This window comes from Tachyglossus aculeatus, chromosome 4 (assembly GCF_015852505.1).
Source record: "Tachyglossus aculeatus isolate mTacAcu1 chromosome 4, mTacAcu1.pri, whole genome shotgun sequence".
NCBI classification, from domain to species: Eukaryota; Metazoa; Chordata; class Mammalia; order Monotremata; family Tachyglossidae; genus Tachyglossus; species Tachyglossus aculeatus.
This window is the reverse complement of record NC_052069.1, coordinates 99,108,339-99,133,688: the sequence shown is the minus strand read 5'-3', so window position 1 is coordinate 99,133,688 and position 25,350 is coordinate 99,108,339. Positions and strand designations below refer to the sequence as shown.

The window sequence follows — 25,350 nt, the reverse complement described above, 5'->3', positions numbered from 1 at the left end:
CACAGGAGGTGATCAATCGTATTTATTGAGTGCTTACTGTGTAAGCTTGGGAGAGTACAACACAACAACAGACACATTCCCTGCCTACGATGAGTGGGAGATGGACATTAATATAAATAAATTAGGGATATGTACGTAAGTGCTGTGGGGGTGGTGAATAAAGGGAACCAGTCAGGATGGTGCAGAAGGGAGTGGGGAAAAAAGGAAATTAAAGCTTAGTCAGGAAAGGCCACTTAGAGATGTGCCTTAAAGGGAACCAGTCAGGATGATGCAGAAGGGAGTAGGGAAAAAAAGGAAATTAAAGCTTAGGAAAGGCCTCTTAGAGATGTGCCTTTAATAAGGCTTTGAGGATGGGGAGAGTAATAGTCTATTGGATATGAAAAAGGAGGGAGTTCCAGGCCAGAGGCAGGACATGGGTCAGTGGCAAGATAGATGAGATCACGGTACAGTGAGTAGGCTGGCATTAGAGGAGTGAAGTGTGAGGGCTGGGTAGTAGTAGTAGGAGGAGAGTAGCTAGGTGATGTAGGAGGGGGCAAGGTGATTGAATGCTTTAAAGCTGATAGTAAGGAGTTTCCATTTGGTGTGGAGGTGGAGGAGCAACTACTGGGAGTTCTTGAGTTCTCTGGGAGTGGGGAAACATGAACTAAACAACTGATTTGGCTCCAAATGCTTTGGTGCAAAATCAGCCAAACATACTGCACATGAAGCTAAAACATTAATAAAAAGGTCTTGAGTATAATGTCAAAAACAAAATGTAAAATAATCCTCAAAGAATTCCCTCCTCTCTTTTAAATGAGGAGAACATTTCTGAATTAGGCTACTCAGTTTAGGAAACAGCATGGCCTAATTGAAAGAGCTTCAGCCTGGGGTCAAAGAACCTGGGTTTGAATTCTGGCTCCGTCACTTGTCGGCTGCGTGACCTTGGGCAAGTCACCACTTCTCTATGCCTCAGTTACCTCATCTGTAAAAATGGGGATTTAGACTGTGAGCTCCATGTGGGACATGGACTGTATCCAACCTGATTACCTTGCATCTAGCCCAGCCCTTAGTATAGTGCCTAGCACATAGTAAGTGCATAACAAATATCATTAAAAAAAAAGGTAACAAGATTTCTTTCTCTGGAGAACATGAGAAGTGTTTTTCATAGATAAGTTATTAGTGAAGCTCATTTCTAAAATCATTTTTTCCAGTGAGTTTTTATGTTAATAAAAGAATCACTGGGAAGTTTTTCATGTATTGGTCTGAAAAACATAAATCACAGGATTTGGGGCATACTCTCATTTTTGACTTTTTCATCTTTCTATAGACGGCACAGCTATGTAAGACTGACCAATTTCAAAAAATGGAAATTGAGCAAAAGACATTGTATTTTTTGAGATTTTCTTGAACAAAAGTTCATTATGAAAGCACAAAAAACTATGCCTGTATTCTGAAATGAACTGGTGATTTCATCACTAGCCTTTCAATATTGATTCTAATCCATTACAATTTATTACTAAATAATGCCAAAAAACTTCCCCCAAAACAGTATGCTAGCATCAGGTATGGGGAAAATAGAGTTAAATAAAAAGAATTCAGGAATTCAGGCTAGAATATTTAGCTTTTTTTTTTTTAAAAAAAAGCAATTTACTAAAATTTTCAAGATATAAAATGTAGCCACATGCAAATTGTACCATATTTTCAGTACTGAATAATTACACATGAATAAGAAGAACTATGGCAAGAAGAATGGGAACTCATTGGTTGAAGGCAGGTACGGGGGTGGGGGGAAAGGAGTGGAAGAAAAATGTGGAGAGTCTAATGCCTTGGAGAAAGGAGGAGCAAGGAAGAAAAAGTGGGGCAGCAGGTAGGTGGACAGGTGAGAGAAAAGAGAGTCAAATTGTGGATCTGGGAAAGACAGTGGGTATGAGATAAAAAAATTAGATATGATCAGAGGAAACACAGGGCTAGGAAGACCGGGTTAGAGGGAGGTGGAAGGGACACAGAATTCAATCAATCAAAAAATAAATTTTGGATTTGTTACTATGCATGTGTACCCTACTTCAAAAGTAATTCTTGGATTAAAAATACATACTATGTTCAGAGAATTATGGTATGAAAAAAAAAATCAACTTTGCTTCTCAAAAAATATCTGCACAATTAACTAGCCTTAAAGACACAACAACCCATTTCTGGTTCCCAAGAAATCACGCTTGGCATTGTCAGTTTCAAACCTCAGGGGGTTTAAATAAAGAAACCACTCTAGTGTTTTCCTTTTGCTATTCTTACTGATTTGTACCACTGATTAACTCCTCAGCTTTGGTCATTATCCTACCTGGGAGTAATAACAAAAATGTAGCAGTTATTAAGTGTCTGTTATGTGCTAAGTACTTTAAAAAGCACCAGGGTAGATAGGAAACTGAACCAGAGAGAAGTTAAATGAGTTGTCCAAGGTTACACAGCAGAAAAATGACATAGCTGGGATTAGAACCTAGGTCCTCTGACTTCCCCCAGGCTCGTGCTCTTTCCACTAGGCTATGGTGCTCTCAGCCGGGAACTGGATTCACCTATAGTTACCGTGGCCTTCACAGAGCTATTAACTAAGATCTGGCTGACGTGCCTCACCATGCAACTTCCTTGGAATGCCGTAAACACTGGATGGATACCTTTGGTTACATATAGGGCATTATACAGCTAAATGGTCCCAATCTCATTCTGAAAAAGTAAAAGCTTCTGAGTCTAACACTCTACCTATCCTCCTGAAAAAGGGAGTTAGCAGGGCCTTGTGTGGTTTGGAAATCTCCGGTCTGGCTAGATTTGGTGTACCTCCATCCCAGACCATGCCCGGTCAAAGGGGAATCTCAGACCACAAGTGAGCCAGGGCAGACCTGGAAGTGGTTGGGCCTTAATTCTGGAGAAATAGGGATGCCGCCACACATGTGTGGTTGTCCATAAGCGCTGTTGGTAGTTGCCTAAGAAGCCCAAGGGGACAATCAAATATGGGCAGCAGTGCCCTTTACAAGAGAAGATCTCTGGGATGGGCAGGCTGGGGTTAGCCTATGTAGGGATACAGGCACTATAACGGCAACAGTATTCCAATTTTAAGGATAGCCCACTGAGCCCAACCACTTACGAGGAACTATTTTAGGCTCTTTGGGGAATTACAAAGGAAGGAAAAGACCAGGCCTCTGCCTCTGAGGAACATGCAAACCATCATAAAGTGACAGAGAATCCTTTGATAGCTTTCTCCAGGTGGGAGCTCCATGTGGGGCAGGGACTGCATCAGACCTGATTTATCCTGCATTTACCCCAGAGCTCAGTACAATGCTTGGCACCTAGTCAGCGCTTAACAAATACCACCATTATTATTTTTCAATCTGCGGGCTTTCCTGACTACCATGCCATCCATCACCAAGAAGAAAATAACAACTCAGACTTCATTTCCCTCAGCAGATCTTACAGTCTGGAGGTAATTTAGGGAGTAGGACCAGGTTGGGGAGGAAGTCGGCTCATGCCATTTGCGAAGAGCACAAGTTGTCGCTGCCCCCCACATTGCTGCAGCTTCACATTCTGCAATCCTTGTGAAACTTCCTTGCAGCTCTCAACTGAAAAATACCACCCTAAACTGCTCCGTATTGCAATAATGATTTCATCTGCCTGACCGTTACAAAAAGATTACCAGAGTTCTTCTAAACATGGTAGAAAACTTTTAGGATAATATTAACCAAAAAGGGATTTTTGACTGAGCATACATTAACAATAGTGAACTTGTCAGCCCCCTGAATATTTTCTGGGTCACTGTCTTCTAGAATTAATGATAAAAGAATTAATGACGCTTGCAAGTGCCTTGAAAGACTCTTTTGTTCTACTTAAGGGGAAGGGAATTATTTTGGCCCCAGGCCAACTGCCACATTTTGTAAGTGGTCCCACAGGCCTGGCAATACTGAAAGGAGCATTGGGGAGAGACCTGAACTCTGGAAGCATTGCCACTTGGGCTGAGAGAGCTCCCTTCTGACTTGGAACCATACAGGGATGCAGTTAATAACCACCACCACTACCACCACCATTCATTCATTCAATCGTATTTATTGAGCGCTTAATGTGTGCAGAGCACTGTACTAAGTGCTTGGAAAGTACAATTCGGCAACAGATAGAGACAGTCCCTACCCAACAATGGGCCACATGCTGCTGCCTTGGAAATGCAGCAAGGTAGGAGTCAATGTAGGTGGAAGTTGCTGGCTCGGCTGACAGTCAGCCTGATCCGGACCCGTGGGTTTGCCCACTCATGTTCTGCATACATATGTGATTATCTCAAGAGCTGGCATATAACACAGGCAAAACCTCAACATCACAACTGAGACACATCAACTCAATACTACAAAGTATGCTTCCTAGGTTAGCATAGCATTTCTGAAATGCAGGTCCTTAATGAAATGAGAAGCAATGTATCAAACAGTCGTATTTAGTGAGCACTTACTGTGTGCAGAGCACTGTTTCTAGCATTTGGGAGAGTACAACAACACAGAATGTATAGTCATGTTCCCTGCCCGGTGGGGGGGCAGACATTAAAATAAATTTCAGATATGTTCATAAGTGCTATGGGGCTGAGGGTGGGGTGAATATAGGGTACAAATCCAAGGGCAAGGGTGGCAGGGTACAAACCCAAGGGCAAGGATGACAAAGAAGGGATAGGGAGGAGGTGGAATGAGGGCTTAACAGGGGAAGGACTCTAGAAGGAGATTTGATTTTAGTAAGACTTTGAAGGTGGGGGAGGGATTTCTAGGCCAGAGGGAGGATGTGGGCAAAGGGTAAGCAGTGAGATAGATGAGATCAAGATCCGCGTTAGAGGAACCAAGTGAGCATGCTTGGTTGTAGTAGGAAATCAGCAAGGTAAGATAGGAGGGGGCAAGGTGACGGAGCTTTAAAGCAAATCGTAATGAGTTTCTGTTTGAAATGGCGGTGGATGGTCAACCAAAGGGGGTTCTTGAGGAATGGGGAAACATGGACTGAACTTTTTTTTAGACAAATAATCCAGGCAGCGGAGTGAAGAATGGACCAGAGTGGGGAGAGACAGAAGGCAGGGAAGTCAGCGAGGAGGCAGATGCAGTAGTCAAGGCGAGACAGGATAAATGCTTGGATCATTGGAGTAGCAGTTTCGATGGAGAGGAAATGGCAGATTTTAGGGATGTCATGAATGATGAACCAACAGGATTTGGTGACAGATGGAACATGTGGGTTGAATGAGAGACATGAGTTGAAGGATAATGCCAAGGTTACAGGCTTGTGAGATAGGGAGGTTGGTGGTGCTGCTTACAGTGATGGGAAACGTGAAAATACTTGAAGCAAAGACACATATCCCACCTAACACACAAGATTTATAAATATTTTTAAACAAGATAAAGTCTGAGAATATCCAGGAAATGTAGGGTCTCATCCTAAAATTACTTAGATTCATCAATTAATGGTATTTATTGTTTACTGCGTGCACACCACTTTAAGTACTTCAGCACTACAAAGCAGTTAAATAGCGGCTTACCTAAATGATGGACTAGAGAAAATTCTAAAATTCCTTCAGGAGTCCGTGGCAGTTACAACACAGATCGCATACAACATCTTCCATCTGTTCCACTGTAAAGCAAATATTTCTGCCACTTTTCCCCTTCCGCAGAACAAGGAAAGTGTTATTGTTTCCACTTTGCTGTTCATTTATCTGATACTAATCAATCCTTATGTGGTCCTCTATTAGTGAGGGGCAATGGGTGGATCATCCATGTCCTTTGCTTTTTCTCCTCCCTCTCCAGTCTTCCTTTTGGTCATCTAACATCTTAACCTCTACCAGAGGGAGCAAAAGAAAGTAAAGATGGTGAGTCCTCAAATCTGTCAATTTTGCTACTTGTCAGGAGGCGTGGCTTTTTGGCTGGCCTGTCAGCATTGGCTAAAATAAGCTTGGCAAGACAATCTCTCACTCTCTAGGGTAACAGGAACAGTGTTTCTATGGCTAGTAAAAAAGTACTCAGGAGAAAACAAAAAGGCACACAAACTTGCAAACTTGAGAAGCAGTGTGGCCTAGTGGATAGAGCATGGGCCCGGGAGTCAGAAGGACATGGGTTCTAATCCCAACTCTGTCACTTGTCTGCTGTGTGACTTTGGGGAAATCACCTCCCTTCTCTGTGCCTCCGTTACCTCATCTGTAAAATGGGGATTAAGACTGTGAGCCCTATATGGGACAGAGACCATATCCAACACCAAATTAACTTGTACCTACCCCAGGGCTTAGTGCAGTGCCTGGTACATAGTAAGTGCTTAACAAATAGCATATAAAAACCAAAACACACCACCAAAAAAACACCCCTTAATTACTGGCTCCAAAACCTCTTCTTTTATTCAGTTCTTGCAAAGTTTGCTAAGAAGCGGTAAATTTAATTCTTGCTCCTTTTAGTTTTCGCTCCCCATCCTCATATTCACTAATCAACACATAGTACCTTGAGCAGAGACATCAAAGTCAAGCAACTGTGTGAGAGAAAATTTTGCAATTTTTACTCTCACAAATATACGTTCTTTAGAATACGGGAATTCAATACAGACCTTTACCATCACCATTTCTCCAATTTTAAAATCATCACACTTAAAAACTGAGTTGCTCAATAAGGGATTCAGTACATGCCGGCAGAAGTGTGGAGGTGAGGGGGCAGACAAGAGACGTTACAATGGGAATAGGAGAACGGCCTAAGAAAAGGGAGACAAACCTTCCAGAAAACTAACAGCTCCAGCTATACAGGCAGATGTTCTCCCAAGGATAATCAAGACTCAAGCAGAGAGGTACAAAACTGACTTAAGCTCTTCCTCTAAGCTCCTTGTAGGCAGGGACTGTATCGACCAACTTTTTTATACCTATGAACATGCTGATCCAAGCACTTATCCTATCCTGCCTTGACTTCTGCATCTGTCTCCTTACTGACCTCCTGTCTCTCCCCACTCCAATCTTCACGCTTCTGCACAAATCATTTATCAACAAACACGTTCAGTTCACACCTCTCCCCTCCTCAAAAATCTTCAAAGGCTGCATATCCACCTCCGCATAAAACAGAAGCTCCTTACCACTGGCTTTAAAGCACTCAATCATCTTGTCCCAATCACCTACCAACGCCCAGCCTGCACACTCTACTCCTCTCCTGCCAATTTACTCACTATTCCCCAATCTTATCTTGCCGCCAATCCCTTTCCTACATCATCATCAATTCCTACATCAATAAATACGATTGATTGATTGATTCCCACTGTTGAGTAGGGACTGTCTCTATGTGTTGCCAACTTGTACTTCCCAGGCGCTTAGTACAGTGCTCTGCACACAGTAAGCGCTCAATAAATACGATTGATGATGATCATCACCCTAGCCTGAAACTCCTTCCCTTCCTGCTCCACACAGGCCAAACCACCGATTATCTCCACCTTCAAAGCATTACTAAGGTCACATCAAGCGCTTAGTACAGTGCTCTGCACACAGTAAGCAGCTAGAGAAGCAGTGTGGCTCAGTGGAAAGAGCACAGGCTTTGGAGTCAGAGGTCATGGGTTCAAATCCCGGCTCCACCAATTGTCAGCTGTGTGACTTTGGGAAAGTCACTTCACTTCTCTGGGCCTGTGACCTCATCTGTAAAATGGGGATTAAGACTGTGAGCCCCCACCGTGGGACAACCTGATCACCTTGTAACCACCCTAGTGCTCAGAACAGTGCTTTGCACATAGTAAGTGCTTAATAAATGCCATTATTATTATTAGTAGTAGTAGTAAGCACTCAAATAAGAGTGAATCTCCTCCAAGAGGCCATCCCTGATTGAGCCCTTCTTTTCCCCAGCTCACTCTCCCTTCTGCATTGTCTATGCACTTCAATCTGTGACCTTCGATCACTTGATATTCTCCTCACCCCCAACCCCACAGCACTTATGGGCCTGGAAGTTGGAAGGTCATGGGTTCTAATTCTGGCTCTGCTACTTGTCTGCTCTGTGGGCTCGGGCAAGTCACCTAACTTCCCTGTGCCTCAGTTACCTCATCTGTAAAACGGGGATTAAGACTATGAGCCCTATGTGGGACACGGCCTGTGTCCAGCCTGAATTGCTTATATCCAACCTAGAGCTTAGTACAGTGCCTAGCACAGAGTAAGCATTTAAATACCATAATAATTACGTCTTTAAATTATATATCATAAAATATTTATATTAGTGTCTGTCTCCCCCTCTAGACTGCAAGCTCATTATGGGAAGGGAACATGTCTGCTAATTCTGTTGTATTGTACTCTCCCAAGTGCTTAGTACAGTGCTCTACTCATAGTAAACACAATACATATGATTTTATATTGTATTTTCTCAAGTGCTTACTAAAGTGCTCTTCCCTCAGTAAATGCTCCATAAATACCATTGATTCATTGATTGGTGGAAGAAGGGATTGGGTACAACTTTTGAAAAAAGTGGCAAACAGAAAAGGGTAAAAACAAACAGGTAGAAATAGAGAGTCCAAATCTTACATTTCCTGAAAAGCCGGTAAGGGTTTCAGCTATTTAGTATATATTTAAAAAAAGTAATGGTTTGATTAAACATATTACTTTCTAAGATTATATCATTTCATGGTGTTTACTTTCCTCTAAAGCATATTAATAACACATAAAATTTTTCCTCTTCTCCTCCCCTTACCTACTGTGGATACTTACAGTGAATTTAGCCCTTTCTTCCATCACTTCATAGCCTAGTATGGTAGGTGTTGAAGGTCGTTCTTCCCAATTCACCTCTTCTAAATTTTGCTCTTCATTCGCCCCTGGCCTAGCGGAGTATTCAATAGATGAATCTCCACCTGTAAATTTAGTTCTAATGAGGGGGCTACTACAGGCAGATGATGTACTGTCCACACGCTCGGGAACACTTATCTTTTTATAGCTACCCACGTTTGAATCTTCTAGCTGGCCTTTGGAAGAGTTTGAGTTTGTTGAAATACTCCCAAAAGAAGAACGTCTTTGGCTTCGATGAGTTGTAATACTTGATGAAGAACTTCCTATAGGGATGGGGACAGGGACATAGGGAGTTGCCATCCTCCTTCAGGAAACTTCTAAGTCCAAGTACTTAACGAACTGCCAATAAATAATCCATGCTTTTCCTCTCAGTAACGCAGTGCCTAAATGAAAGGAACACATAGTGAAAGATGTCCTGAGACAGGTGAAATCTGAAAGGATTTCTATCAATGCTAAAAGACGGCTTGATTTTCCCACAGATCTTCAAGGGAGTTTAAATGCAGGTGGATGAAGCTGAATAAGCCAAGGAGGGCTGACTCCTCGCCATATAATCGTAAAGAATTGAATTTATACCCCATGTAAAGTGTGGGACAATCCACCTTTAATGACTGAGTGAGTTGTTCTCAGTTCTTAATTTAATTCAATAGCAGCTCGTGCTTTCCTAAGCAATATTCATTATTCAAACGAATGATAAAACTCGAGTTTGCATTGTGTACTTAGTAACATACGTATAAATGATGCCTTAAATTTTGTATCAAACACTGGAATACATACTGAATTAATTCCCTCCCATCATTTGTTTAGTGTGATTTTTTATTAAATGCCATACATTTAGAGAACCAGAATCTTAACTTGCACGGTGAAACAATTTTCTATGATAGCTCTAACTTAACTATTACAAACCCTCTTAGGACAATGACCTCTTAAGATTATGGTTTTAAGCCTATATTTAAGCCTATATTAAGAGCTATCAATAACAGTTTATTTTTAGAGACACTGTGCATAAAAATTCTAGTAAGAGACATCTATGGAGTAGTACTGAATGCTACTCTATTTCAGAACAGCCAAAGGAAACCTTTAAAGATGTGAAAGAGCAACTGCAAGCATCATGAGCTGACAGATGTCAACAGTTGTGGGAAATTGGTTTGATGAGCTGCAATCTGGAATGGGATTGCTTTTCTTGAGCATAAATTTTAGACATACTGATAATCAATAAGGCAGAGTTGTAAACAACAATCAGGTGCTACAAATGGTGGCTGTAGTTCAATGTGGAGATGACAGGTTCATAATAATTGCAGCATTTATTAAACCCTTACAATGAGTTAAGTGCTGGAGTAGATACAAATTATCAGGTCAGACACAGTCCCCGTCCCACATGGGGACTCACAAGTCATCTAACCCTCATTTTACAGGGAAGGAAACTGAGGCACAGAAAAGGTTAAGTGACTTGCCCATGGTGATAGAGTATAGTATTGGCAGAACTGGGACTACCACTTAGGTCTAATGACTTCCATTCCCATGCATTTTGCACTAGGCCAGTATGGAATTGTTGGTAGTTCAATGGACATTTAGCCATAGTTGCTTAGAAAAAGGTGTTTCACCATCAGTAGGATCTTCATCTACGAGGTCTGACTATTTTATAAAATTACCAATAGTGGGGAAATTCTGCCCTCATATATACTGCACAGGATGGGGCATAAGAGGTAGAAATGGTGGCTGAGACACGGGAAAGGTCAAAGATTAAAACAAAAGCAGAAAAACAAACCAGCTTTAGAAGGAAAGGAAACACTTAACGAGGAACCTGTTAAATCAGAAGAACGTGGACAGAAGCCAGAGTCAAAGAAGAGGGGGAGGGGAGGGCTCCTAGACCTAAAGCCTCCTGAGATGCCCAGAAAGTGAAGAGCAACTGGTGCTTGGAGAAAAACAGGGAAAAGAGAGTGCTTCAGATCAGTAGCTGAGACTCACATAGGGCAAGAAGAGAAAAACTGGGACACACGGGGAAAGGGGGATGGAAGGTATTTGTGACAGGGATCTGTTGAGACACCCAGAAGACACAGTCCTAGATAGTACTGTCTTGACTGAAGCTTGGCTGTGTTCAAGTGTTGCCTGTTATTCTAGCTACAAGCGACTCCCACAAATATACTCCATCTCTTTCTTCACTACTAATCCCTCCTCTCGTTTTTCTGCTTCTCTGCAGTTTCTTAAGAGGTCTTCCCAACACTCGCTAAACCACCCCCTCTTACTGCACCACTGCTCCCATCTCCCCCACTCCCTGACCCTGCTCTTCTCTCCTCTCTCACTGCCATCTTCACCTCTCACCTTCTGCTGGCTCCTTCCCTTCAACCTTCAAATACGCTCAAGTCCCCCCCATACTTAAAAAGCTCTCTGTCGATCCTCTCCAGCTACTTCTCCATCTCCCTACTTCCCATTCTCATCCATACTCCAGGAACGGCTACGGTCAGCTTTCAGGCCCTTCACCGAGACTGAACCAATGCCCTCCTAATAATAACTGTGGTGTCTAGACACTGTTCTAAGCACCGGGGTAGATGTAAGATAATCGGGTCGGCCACAGTCCCTGTCCCAAATGTGGCCCACAGTAGAAGGGAGAACAGGTACTGAACCCCCATTTTACAGATGAAGAAACTGAGGCAGAGAAATGACTTCCCCAAAGTCATACAGCAGACAAGTGGTAGAACTGGAATTAGAACCCCAGGCCCTTTGACTCTTATGGCCATGCTCATTCCACTGGGCACACTGCTTCTCTTACAACAAAATCCAATGGCCTCTACTATGCCTAACTGCCTAATCCTCCTCGACCTCTTGGCTGCCTTTGACACCGAGGACCACTTCCTCCTCCTTGAAATACATTCAGGCCTCGGATCTGCTGACATGGTACTGACCTGGTTCTTCTATCTCACTGACCATTCCCCAGTTTCATTCTCTGGCTCCTCTCCCATTTCATTCTCTTTTCTGAACTGCCACGGTCCCGAAGGGCTTTGTTCTGGGTCCCCTACTCTTCTCTTTCTACACCCACTCCCTTGGGAAGCTCGTTCACTCGCACGGCTTCAGCTTACCACCCCTATGTAAAGGACTCCCGAACCTACTCTATAGCCTTGACCTCTGTCTAAAATTGAACCGCTCATCTTCCCTATCCAGGTTCATACTACACTGTCCTCTCTGTCTCAGAAGCCCACAACCTTGGTGTTATCCTGAACTTCTTGCTGTCTTTTAATTTTCACATTCAATCCACTGCCAAATTCAGCTGCTTCCTCTGCAGCCAAACGACTACTACCCTGGTGGCAAGCTCTGTTTATATCATATCTAGACTATCCGACCAGCCACTTCCCTTGTCTCCTTGCCTCCAGGCTCTCCCCTCAATACTATAAACTGCTGCACTGATCAGCATGCCTTAGTGGATAGAGAGCATGGACCTGGGTTCTAATCCCAACTCTGCCACTTGTCTGCTGTGTGACCTCGGGCAAGTCACTTCACTTCTCTGTGCCTCAGTTATCTCATCTGAATAATAGGGATTAAGACTGTGAGCCCCAGGTGGGACAGGAACTGTGTCCAACCTGATTAGCTTGTATTTACCTCGGCACTTTGAACAGTGCTTGACACATAGTAAGCACTTAAATACCATCCTCATTATTATTAAGTGTTGCAATAAATTAAACAATAAACAAGGCACATATCTCTCCTCAAAACCCTTCATTGACTCCTTATGCTCCACTGTATCAAGCAGAAAGTCCTCACAATGGCTTCAAGTTTTTCCATTAACTCACCCCACTTTAGATACCTGCTCTATTCACCTGCAGCGTAGCTCAGTGGGCAAGAGCATGCGCTTGGGAGTCAGAAGTCATGGGTTCTAATTCGGGCACTGCCACTTGTCACCTGTGTGACTTGGGGCAAGTCACTTATCTTCATGCCTCAGTTACCTCATCTGTAAAATGGGGATTAAGATTGTGAGCCCCATGTGGGACAACCTGATTACCATGTATCCCCCCCAGCGCTTAGAACACTGCTTGGCACATAGTCAGCGCTTAACAAATGCTATTATTATTATTGTTATTATTTCTCCTAAGCAAATCAATGATATTTATTGAGCATTTACTATTTGCAGCACTATACTAAGTGCTTGGGGGAGGGGTGGGGTGTGTGTGTGGGTGTGTGTACGTGTGTATAAAAGAGTTAGACAAAATCTTTGCCACTAAGGTGCTTACTATCTAGTAATGGCGACACGTTAAAATACATTAGGGGAAGCAATGGACTACAAAGACATGAACCTAAGGGCTGTGAAAATACCCAAGTGCTTAGTGGGTACTGACAAAGTGCACAGGTAAGGCGGTAAGGATGGAAAATAGAGTGGGGAAGATGAAAGATTAGTCAGGGAAGATTTCTTGGAGGATATGTAATTTTAGTAGGGCACTGAAGATGGGGAGAATGATGATCTGTTTGATGTGAAGGGAGGTGTGAGCAAAGGGTCAAATAATGATGGCACTTATTAAGCACTTACTATGTGCAAAGCACTGTTCTAAGTGCTGGGAAGGTTGCAACGTGATCAGGTTGTCCAACGGGGGACTCACAGTCTTAATCCCCATTTTCCAGATGAGGTAACTGAGGCACAGAGAGGTGACTTGCCCGAAGTTACACAGCTGACAATTGGCGGAGCCAGGATTTGAGCCTATGACCTCTTTTCCACTGAGCCACGCTGCTTCTCAAAGGTCAAAGGTGAGAAGGACAAGACAGGCACAGTAAGTGGTCTGGTGTTAAAGAAGCAAAGTGTGCAGGCTGGTTGCAGTGGGAGAGGAGCAACGATAGGTAGTGTTCATAGTAGGTGACGAGTTCCTTGACGTGGAAGTCAACGGGCTTCCATCGACTGGAGGGTTTTAAGAAATAGGGAAATGTGTGCGGACTGATGTTTTAGAACAATGACATGGGCAGCAGAGCAAAGTATGGACTGGAGAAGGGAGAGACAGGAGGCAACAGAGAGGAGGCTAATGCAGTAGTCAAGAAGGGCTATGATAAGTGACAGCTTGGATGGAGAGTAAGGGGCAGATTCGATTCCGGACAAGTTTTGATGATAAACCTGACAGGATCTGGGTGACTGATTGCCTAAATGGGTTGAAGAGAAAAGAACAATGCTGAGATTGCACACTTGTGAGTCACGGTGTACCTTACTCGACTCTCTCACCTCCGTTCCCTTGCTCACACCAAACCCAGCTAAGAACTCTCTCCCTGACTCCCAAATCCATCAGACCCCATCCCCTCATTCAAAGCCCACTTTATCCATCATGCCCTCCCTAATTCTCAGCATTTCAAGTCACAGAAACCCTCCAGTCACACCCTCACTCAGCACTTGGGTAGATATACAAGTTTATTCAATTATTTATTTTTTTTACTCTGTACTTTCATGTCTGTCTCTCCCATTCAGATGTAAGCTCCTGGTGGGCAGATAATTTGTCACTTGTTTGTTTTGTACTTCCCGTGCAATCAGCACAGTGCACTGTGCTCACTGGGTGCTCATAAATATTATTCATTCATTCATTCATTCAATCGTATTTATTGAGTGCTTACTGTGTGCAGAGCACTGTACTAAGCACTTGGCAAGTACAAGTTGGCAACAGATAGAGACGGTCCCTATCCAACAGCGGGCTCACAATCTAGACGGGGGAGACAGACAACAAAACATATTAGAATAAAATAAATAGAATAGTAAATATTTATAAGTAAAATAGAGTAGTAAATCTGTACAAACAGAGTTCTGCTTAAGTCAGCAAGGAGGAGGGAGGGGCTCCAACTTTATCTTTGCTTTCCTCCTCTCCCCTTCCTCACCCATCCCCAACTAGTAGGGCCCTCCCACTGACCAGAAAAAAGGCTTTAATACTAAACTGGAAATGTGACTGATGTTACCTGCCATGGCCTTGCAGCTCTAATGCAAACCCATGGGATAGGTAATCTGGGAAGAGTCTGGGAAGCTTTCTGTGTCATATACTGCTGATATCCCTGCCCAACAGAGCTCAAGACATGTAGTAATAATAATAATAGTAAGGGGATTTCTAAAGCTTACCATGTGTCAGGCACTGTTCTAAGCACTGGGGAAAATACAAGGTAATCAGGTCAGACACCATCTCTGTCCCTACAGGGTACATAAGGGGGAGAACATGTGTGGAATCCCCATTTTACAGATGAGGTAACTGAGGGATGGAAGTGAAGTGACTTGCCCAAGGTCACACATCAGACAAGTGGCAGAGCCAGGATTAGAACCCATGTCCCCTGACTAAAATGGTAACCATGAGCCCGGGCAGGGAAGAGAAGTGGTGCTCACTCCACTCACTGCTCCTGCCCCAACTATCTCTTGCTTGAAGAGTTTATAGACTGAGGCATTACACATTAAGTCAACTGTTGTATACGCTGTTGTGACAGCACACATTATTCTCCATGCATGTGCCCAGACGCAACAGCGGAACTGGGGAAACATGAATTTTCCTTAATGCAGGATTCTGCAAAAATGCAATATAATAATTGATAATTGCGGTATTTAGTATCACAATTATTTAACTTGTATTGTACTAAGTGCTGGGGTAGATACAAGATAATTGGTTCGGACTGTCCCTGTCCCACATGGGGCTCACAGTCTAATGTCCATTTTACAGATGAGGAAACTGAGGCACAGAGCAGCTAAGCCCAAGGTCACCCAGGAGACAAGTGGCAGAGTCAGGATTAGAACCCCGGTCCTCTTACTCCCAGACCCACACTCTTTCCACTAGGTCACATTGCTTCTCTGCAAACTGTCAGCTGTGTGACTCTGGGCAAGTCACTTAACTTCTCTGTGCCTCAGCTACCTCATCTGTAGAATGGGGATGAAGACTGTGAGCCCCCCGTGGGACAACCTGATCACTTTGTAACCTCCCCAGCGCTTAGAATAGTGCTTTGCACATAATAAGCGCTTAATAAATTATTATTATCTGTGTTAATGGGACAATAAAGAGAAACAAATGATTGCTACAAATAAAACTACAGCATATATTTCGATTCTTGAGAGGAAATGTACAAGTTTCCAAACATCTATACAGTGTTTCAAAGCCTCTAAAAATATACCATATTTATCAATCACTTTTACAAATGTGACTTTTAAAATGGATTTTTAAATCCTTTTAGCTTTGACCAGGTAACTGAGGAAAAAAAGATGATCAACTGCTACTAGAGAAATCCCACGTCTAAGAAAATTAAATGCAGTTCGCTCAAAACGTGAGCTTCGTTTACTTTTAAAAATGACCTGTTTGAAACCAAACTCCTTTACCTTTTTAAACCAAAGTAGCACAGATTCTCTCCCCCTTTTCTATGCAGACTTCAAATCCACTGTACAAGAACACACTTACTTTTTGTTTGGCAATAAAAAAAATCTGGTGTTCCATAATACACATTCCCTCTCTATATGTCTATATATTTGAATACCAAACCACCCCTATAATAGTATCATTATTTAATTTCAAGCGGCCTCTGATGCTATACTGTGCCAGCAGAATTTCAGCAGGAAATAAGGGCAGCGGGGAAGAAATATTTAACTCTACATTGGCTGACCACCATGGTGATGACAGGTTGCTCCACTTCGCAACAAACCCGTGAAGCAGCCGACCCGCCGCTCCCTCACTCTGCAAACGCTCCGCTTTGGGAGCTGAATCACCGTGGGTTTGGTCATCATCAATCGTATTTATTGAGTGCTTACTGTGTGCAGAGCACTGTACTGAGCGCTTGGGAAGTACAAATTGGCAACATCTAGAGACGGTCCCTACCCAACAGCGGGCTCACAGTCTAAAAGGGGGAGACAGAGAACAAAACCAAACATACTAACAAAATAAAATAAATAGAATTGATATGTACAAATAAAATAAATAGAGTAATAAATATGTACAAACATATATACATATATACAGGTGCTGTGGGGAAGGGAAGGAGGTAAGATGGGGGGATGGAGAGGGGGGCGAGGGGGAGAGGAAGGACACCTCGGGTGCCTTGGAATCATTCACTCACTCGTATTTCTTGAGCGCTGACTGTGTGCAGAGCGCTGGGCTAAACTGGAGCCTTTCATTCATTCATTCGTATTTTTTGAGCGCTTACTGTGTGCCAGGCGCTGTACTATGCGCTTGTGCTGTACACTTTAACAACAAACAGGCACATTCGTTCCCACAACGAGCTCACTGCCGGCGTGGCCTAGTGCGCATAGGAAGCGCTTAATAAATGCCATTATTATTATTAAAAAGTACGGGCTGGGAGTAGGGGAACCTGGGTTCTAATCTTGCTGGGTGACTTTGGGCAAGTCACTTCAGTGGGCCTCAGTTGCCCTGTTTTCCCTCCTATTTCGACTGTGAGCCCCGCGCGGGAGAGGGACGGTATCCGGCCCAATGAACTTGTACTTTTCTCAGCGCTTGACACGTAGTAAGCGCTTAAAAGCCACTGATAAAAACAAAGTCCCTTTTCGCCCACCGCCTCGGCGGCTGGACTTGTGTCAGCCAGGCTGGAGGGGCTCCGACCCTGTCGTGGGCCACAAATCCATCAGTCAATCGTATTTACTGAGCGCTTACTGTGTGCAGAGCACTGGACTAAGCGCTGGGGACAATACACGGCCTAGGGGATGGAGCCCGGGCCTGGAGTCAGAAGGACATGGGTTCTAATCCCGCTCCACCATTTGTCTGCTGTTCATTCATTCATTCAATCGTATTTATTGAGCGCTTACTGTGTGCAGAGCACTGTACTAAGCGCTTGGGAAGTACAAGTTGGCAAGTTGCTGCGTGACCTTGGGCAAGCCGCTTAACTTCTCTGCGCCTCGGCGGCCTCATCTGTAAAACGGGGTTTAAGACTGTGAGCCCCACGTGGGGCAGGGAGTGTGCCCAACCCAATCACCTTGTAATAATAATAATAATAACTGTGGTATTTGTTAAGCGCTTCTTGTGTGCAAGGCTCTGTACTAAGCGTTGGGGTGGATACAAGCAGATCAGGATGGACTCAGTCCCTGTCCCGCGTGGGGTTCAGTCTTCATCCCATTTAAACCCCACGTGGGGTTTAGTGGAAAGAGCCCGGGCTTGGGAGTCAGAGGTTGTGGGTTCTAATCCCGACTCCACCACTTGTCAGCTGCGTGACTTTGGGCCAGCCACTTCACTTCTCTGGGCCTCAGTTACCCCACCTGTAAAATGGGGATTTAAGACTGTGAACCCCACATGGGAAAACCTGACAACCTTGTAGCTACCCCAGTGCTTCAAACAGTCCTTAGCCCATAGTAGATGCTTAACAAATAACATCATTATTATTGTAGCTACCCCAGCGCTTAATACAGTGCCTGGCACATAGTAAGCGCTTAACAAATACCACAATTATTATTACAATACATGGACAGTCCCTGCCCAGAGCGAGTTTCCATTATTTAGTGGAGTCAGAGGTCATGGGTTCTAATTCCGCCCCCGCTACCTGTCTGCTGTGTGTACTTGGGCAAGCCACTTCACTTCTCTGTGCCTCAGTTACCTCACCTGTCAAGTGGGAATTAAGACTGTGAGCCGCACGTGGGACAACCTGTTAACTTCGGGTTTCCCCCAGCGCTTAGGACGGTGCTTGGCACATAGTAGGCGCTTACCAAACACCACCATTATTATTATTATTATTATTACAAGTCACTTAACTTCTCTGTGCCTCAGTTCCCTCCTCTGTAAAACGGGGATGAAGACTGAGAAGCCCCAGTGGGACAACCTGTTGATTTCGTGTCGACTTCAGCGCTTAGGACGGTGCTTGGCACATAGTAAGCGCTTAACAAATACCATTATTATTATTAGACCCTTAACTTCTCTGTGCCTCAGTTCCCTCCTCTGTTAAACGGGAATGAGGACTGTGAGCCCCACGTGGGACAACCTGTTGACCTCGTGTTTACCCCAGCGTTTAGGACGGTGTTTGGCACATAGTAAGCGCTTCAATACCATGATTATTACAAGACTTTTACCTTCTGGGTTCTTCAGTTCCCTCCTCTGTAAAATGGGGATGAAGACAGTGAGCCCCACGTGGGGCAACCTGTTGACCTCGTGTCGACTCCAGCGCTTAGGATGGTGCTTGGCACATAGTAAGCGCTTAATACCTGTATATATGTATATATGTTTGTACATATTTTTACTCTATTTATTTATTTATTTTATTTGTACATATCTATTCTATTTATTTTATTTTGTTAGTATGTTTGGTTTTGTTCTCTGTCTCCCCCTTTTAGACTGTGAGCCCACTGTTGGGCAGGGACCGTCTCTATATGTCGCCAATTTGTACTTCCCAAGCGCTTAGTACAGTGCTCTGCACATAGTAAGTGCTCAATAAATACAACTGATTGATTGACATTATTATTAGTACAAGACACTTAACTTCTCTGTGCCTCAGTTCCCTCCTCTGTTAAATGGGAATGAAGACTGAGCCCCACGTGGGACAACCTGTTGACCTCGTGTCGACTCCAGGGCTTAGGACGGTGCTTGGCACATAGTAAGCGCTTAATACCATTATTATTACTAGTACAAGACACTTAACTTCTCTGTGCCTCAGTTCCCTCCTCTGTTAAATGGGAATGAAGACTGAGCCCCACGTGGGGCAACCTGTTGACCTCATGTCGACTCCAGCGTTTAGGACTGTGATGGCACATGGTAAGCGCTTAATAAATACCATTGTTATTATTACAAGACCCTTAACTGATCTGTGCCTCAGTTTCCTCTTCTGTGAAACGGGGAAGAAGACTGTGAACCCCCCGTGGGACAACCTGCTGACCTTGTGTCTACCCCAGCGCTTAGGACGGTGCTTGGCACATGGTAAGCGCTTAGCAAATACCATCATTATTATTATTTTCACAAGTCACTTAACTTCTCTGTGCCTCAGCTCCCTCCTCTGTAAAATGGGGATGAAGACTGTGAGGCCCCCGTGGGACAACCTGTTGACCTCGTGTTTACCCCAGCGCTTAGGACGGTGCTTGGCACATAGTAAGCGCTTAATACCATTATTACTATTACAAGACACTTCACTGATCCGTGCCTCAGTTCCCTCCTCTGTAAAACGGGGAAGAAGATTGTGAACCTCCGGGGGCCAACCTGTTGACCTCGTGTCCACCTTAGCATTTAGGACGGTGCTTAGCACATAGTAAGCGCTTCACCAGGCCCATCATTACAGTCATTATTGTTATAGAGGCCTGTCGGGTGGACAGCAGCGTGGCTCAGTGGAAAGAGCACGGGCTTTGGAGTCAGAGGTCATGGGTTCAAATCCCACCTCCCCCAATTAATAATGATGGCATTTATTAAGCGCTTACTATGCGCAAAGCACTGTTCTAAGCATTGGGGGGGGATACAAGGTGATCAGGTTGTCTCACATGGGGCTCACAGTCGTCATCCCCATTTTACAGATGAGGTAACTGAGGCTCTGAGAAGTTAAGTAATAATAATAATAATAATAATAATAATAATAATGATGCCATTTGTTAAGCATTTACTATGTGCAAAACACTGTTCTAAGCGCTGCGGGAGATACAAGGGGATCAGTTTGTCCCACGTGGGGCTCACAGTCTTAATCCCCATTTTACAGATGACGGAACTGAGGCTCAGGAAAGTTAAGCGACTTGCCCAAGGTCACACAGCAGACCTGTGGTGGAGCCGGAATTCGAACCCATGACCTCTGACTCCAAAGCCCGGGCTCTTTCCACTGAGCCACGCTGCTTCTCACACAGCACACAGGAGTTACACAAGTTACCCGATCACCTCTGGAGGCCTTCCCAGACTGAGTCCCTTCCTTCCTCTCCCCCTCGGCCCCCCTCTCCATCCCCCCATCTTACCTCCTTCCCTTCCCCACAGCACCTGTATATATGTACATATGCTTGTACATATTTATTACTCTATTTATTTATTTTACTTGTACATATCTATTCTATTTATTTTACTTTGTTAGTATGTTTGGTTTTGTTCTCTGTCTCCCCCTTTTAGACTGTGAGCCCACTGTTGGGTAGGGACTGTCTCTATATGTTGCCAACTTGGACTTCCCAAGCGCTTAGTACAGTGCTCTGCACACAGTAAGCGCTCAATAAATGCGATTGATGATGATGATGCTGCTGATGAAGTCTCGCAAAGGTCACACAGCAGACATGTGGCGGAGCAGGATTCGAACCCATGACCTTTGTCACACAATTGCCAGCTGTGTGACTCTGGGCAAGTCACTTCACTTCTCTAGGCCTCAGTTACCTCAACAGTGCTTCACCTCCTCCAGGAGGCCTTCCCTGACTGAGCCCCTTCCTTCCTCTCCCCCCCTCCATCCCCCCCATCTTACCTCCTTCCCTTCCCCACAGCACCTGTATATATGCATATATGTTTGTGCATATTTATTACTCTACTTACTTGGATTTATTTTACTTGTACATCTCTATTCTATTTATTTTATTTCATTAGTATGTTTGGCTTTGTTCTCTGTCTCCCCCCTTTTAGACTGTGAACCCACTGTTGGGTAGGGACCGTCTCTAGATGTTGCCAACTTGTCCTTCCCAAGCGCTTCGTACAGTGCTCTGGGCACAGTAAGCGCTCAATAAATACGATTGCGTTGTACTCTCCCAAGCACTTAGTTCACGGAGAATGGTGGTATAGGAGGCCTTCCCAGACTGAGCCCCCTCCTCCCCCGCCTTACCTCCTTCCCCTCCCCACAGCCCCTGTATCTATGTATATATGTTTGTGCGAATTTATTACTCTATTTATTTTACTTGTGCATATCTATTCTATTTATTTTATTTTCTTAGTATGTTTGGTTTTGTTCTCTGTCTCCCCCTTCTAGACTGTGAGCCCGCTGTTGGGTAGGGACTGTCTCTATATGTTGCCAACCTGTACTTCCCAAGCGCTTAGTCCAGTGCTCTGCACACAGTAAGCGCTCAATAAATACGATTGACTGAATGAATGGACACCCGTCTGTTTTGTTTTGTTGTCTGTCTCCCCCTTCTAGACTGTGAGCCCGTTATTGGGTAGGGACCGTCTCTAGATGTTGCCAACTTGTACTTCCCAAGCGCTTAGTACAGTGCTCTGCACACCGTAAGCGCGCCTCCCTTCAAGGCCCTACTGAGAGCTCACCTCCTCCAGGAGGCCTTCCCAGACTGAGCCCCTTCCTTCCTCTCCCCCTCTGCCCCCTCTCCATCCCCCCCATCTCCCCTCCTTCCCTTCCCCACAGCACCTGTATATATGCATATATGTTTGTGCATATTTATTACTCTATTTACTTATTTATTTTACCTGTACATATCTATTCTATTTATTTTATTTTGTTAGTACGTTTGGTTTTGTTCTCTGTCTCCCCCCTTTTAGACTGTGAACCCACTGTTGGGTAGAGAAGCAGCGTGGCCCAGTGGTAAGAGCCCGGGATTTGGAGTCAGAGGTCATGGGTTCGAATCCCGACTCCACCAATTATCTCAGCTGTGTAACTTTGGGCAAGACACTTCACTTCTCTGGGCCTCAGTTCCCTCATCTGTAAAATGGGGATGAAGACTGGGAGCCCCCCGTGGGACAACCTGATCACCTTGTAACCTCTCCAGCGCTTAGAATAGTTCTTTGCACATAGTAAGCGCTTAATGCATCATTATTATTATTATCTATTCTATTTATTTTATTTTGTTAGTACGTTTGGTTTTGTCCTCTGTCTCCCCCCCTTTTAGACTGTGAACCCACTGTTGGGTAGAGAAGCAGCGTGGCCCAGTGGACAGAGCCCGGGCTTTGGAGTCAGAGGTCATGGGTTCGAATCCCGGCTCCACCAACTATCAGCTGTGTGACTTTGGGCAAGACACTTCACTTCTCTGGGCCTCAGTTACCTCATCTGTAGAATGGGGATTAAGACTGTGAGCCCCCCGTGGGACAACCTGATCACCTTGTAACCTCCCCAGCGCTTAGAACAGTGCTTTGCACATAGTAAGCGCTTAATAAATGCCATCATCATTATTATTATTATTATTAGGGACTGTCTCTATATGTTAACCCCGGCCACTACAGTCCCCGACCGACCCGCCATAGGCGCCCCCCGCCCCGAGCCGCCTACCTCAGGCGGCCTCCGGCTCCTTCGCGCATGCGCCCGCGCCCCCCTTCAACGGCCCCTTCCGAGCGAGCGCGCGCCCCCTCACGTGACCTCCCCCCGCTCACGTGACCGCCCCACCAACGGCCACCGCAGCCCAAGTAGGGAGACGGCGCGAGACCGGCCGGAAGTGACGTTGCTTTGGGGGAGCGGCCGGGGGGGGAGCGGCCGGGGGGGATCTGACCGTCCCCCATCGTCGGGCAAGGCGGGGCCTAGCAGAATTCATTCATTCATTCATTCTTCTTTCTTTCTTTTTCTTTCTTTCTTTGTTCTTTCTTTCTTTCTTTCTTTCTTTCTTTCTTTCTTTCTTTCTTTCTTTCTTTCTTTCTTTCCTTTCTTTCTTCTTTCTTCCTGCCTTCCTGCCTTTCTTTCTTCCTTTCTTTCTTCCTTCCTTTCTTTCTTCCTTCCTTTCTTCCTTCCTTCCTTTCTTTCTTCCTTTCTTTCTTTCTTCCTTCCTTCCTTCCTTCCTTCCTTCCTTTCTTCTTTCCTTTCTTCCTTCCTTCCTTTCTTTCTTCCTTCCTTTCTTCCTTCCTTCCTTTCTTTCTTCCTTTCTTTCTTTCTTCCTTCCTTCCTTCCTTCCTTTCTTCTTTCCTTTCTTCCTTCCTTCCTTCCTTTCTTCCTTCCTTTCTTCTTTCCTTTCTTTCTTCCTTCCTTTCTTTCTTCCTTTCTTTCTTTCTTCCTTCCTTCCTTCCTTCCTTCCTTCCTTCCTTCCTTCCTTCCTTCCTTCCTTCCTTTCCTTTCTTTTCTTTCTTTCTTTCTTTCTTTCTTTCTTTCTTTCTTTCTTTCTTTCTTTCTTTCTTTCTTTCTTTCTTTCTTCTTCCTGCCTTCCTGCCTTTCTTTCTTTCTTCCTTCCTTTCTTCCTTCCTTCCTTCCTTCCTTCCTTCCTTCCTTTCTTCCTTCCTTTCTTCTTTCCTTTCTTTCTTCCTTCCTTTCTTTCTTCCTTCCTTCCTTTCTTTCTTCCTTCCTTCCTTTCTTCCTTCCTTCCTTCCTTTCTTCCTTTCTTCCTTCCTTCCTTCCTTTCTTCCTTCCTTCCTTTCTTTCTTCCTTTCTTTCTTTCTTCCTTCCTTCCTTCCTTCCTTCCTTCCTTCCTTCCTTCCTTCCTTCCTTCCTTTCTTCTTTCCTTTCTTCCTTCCTTCCTTTCTTTCTTCCTTCCTTTCTTCCTTCCTTCCTTTCTTTCTTCCTTTCTTTCTTTCTTCCTTCCTTCCTTCCTTCCTTCCTTCCTTCCTTTCTTCTTTCCTTTCTTCCTTCCTTCCTTCCTTTCTTCCTTCCTTTCTTTCTTCCTTCCTTTCTTTCTTCCTTTCTTTCTTTCTTCCTTCCTTCCTTCCTTTCTTCCTTCCTTTCTTCCTTCCTTTCTTCCTTCCTTCCTTCCTTCCTTCCTTCCTTTCCTTTCTTTTCTTTCTTTCTTTCTTTCTTTCTTTCTTTTTCTTTTTTTCTTTCTTTCTTTCTTTCTTTCTTCTTCCTGCCTTCCTGCCTTTCTTTCTTTCTTCCTTCCTTTCTTCCTTCCTTCCTTCCTTCCTTTCTTCTTTCCTTTCTTTCTTCCTTCCTTTCTTTCTTCCTTTCTTCCTTCCTTCCTTTCTTTCTTCCTTTCTTTCTTCCTTCCATCCTTCCTTCCTTCGTTCCTTCCTTCTTTCCTTCCTTCCTTCCTTCCTTTCTTTCTTCCTTCCTTCCTTTCTTTCTTCCTTCCTTTCTTTCTTCCTTCCTTCCTTTCTTCCTTCCTTCCTTTCTTCCTTCCTTTCTTCCTTTCTTCTTTCCTTCCTTCCTTCCTTCCTTCCTTCCTTTCTTTCCTTTCTTTCTTTCCTTTCTTTCCTTTCTTTCTTTCTTTCTTTCTTTCTTTCTTTCTTCTTTCTTCCTGCCTTCCTGCCTTTCTTTCTTTCTTCCTTCCTTCCTTCCTTCCTTCCTTCCTTCCTTCCTTCCTTCCTTCCTTCCTTCCTTCCTTCCTTTCTTTCTTTCTTTCTTCCTTTCTTTCTTCCTCCCTTCCTTTCTTCCTTTCTTCCTTTCTTTCTTCCTTCCTTCCTTCCTTCCTTCCTTCCTTCCTTTCTTTCTTTCTTTCTTCCTTTCTTTCTTCCTCCCTTCCTTTCTTCCTTTCTTCCTTTCTTCCTTTCTTTCTTCCTTCCTTCCTTCCTTCCTTCCTTCCTAGCATGGCTCAGTGGAAAGAGCCCGGGCTTTGGAGTCAGAGGTCATGGGTTTGAATCCCGGCCCTGCCAGTTGTCAGCTGGGTGGCTTTGGGCAAGTCACTTCACTTCTCCGGGCCTCAGCTACCTCATCTGTAAAATGGGAATGAAGACTGTGAGCCCCCCCCCCCCCCCACGTGGGACAACCTGATCACCTTGTAACCTCCCCAGCGCTTAGAACAGTGCTTTGTGCATAGTAAGCGCTAAATAAATGCCATTATTGTTATTATTATTATTATTACTAAGCGCTTGGGAAGGACAAGTTGGCAACATCTAGAGACGGTCCCCACCCAACAGCGGGCTCGCAATCTAGAAGAAGGAGACAGA

At 44.3% G+C, this 25,350-nt stretch overlaps 1 protein-coding gene across 1 annotated transcript in view; it reads right to left on the bottom strand.

The window, feature by feature from the left end:
• The window catches only part of SNX16 (sorting nexin 16), a 51,240-nt gene extending 28,358 nt beyond the window's left edge, over positions 1 to 22,882 (bottom strand). The window contains exons 1-2 of the mRNA XM_038745837.1: positions 22,820 to 22,882; positions 8,681 to 9,138 (exon numbers count right to left, since the gene is read on the bottom strand). Coding sequence (XP_038601765.1) covers positions 8,681 to 9,055 — 375 coding nt within the window. The 5' untranslated portion in view covers positions 9,056 to 9,138; positions 22,820 to 22,882. The remainder of the gene's footprint in view (positions 1 to 8,680; positions 9,139 to 22,819) is intronic.
• Positions 22,883 to 25,350: the final 2,468 nt, after the last annotated feature.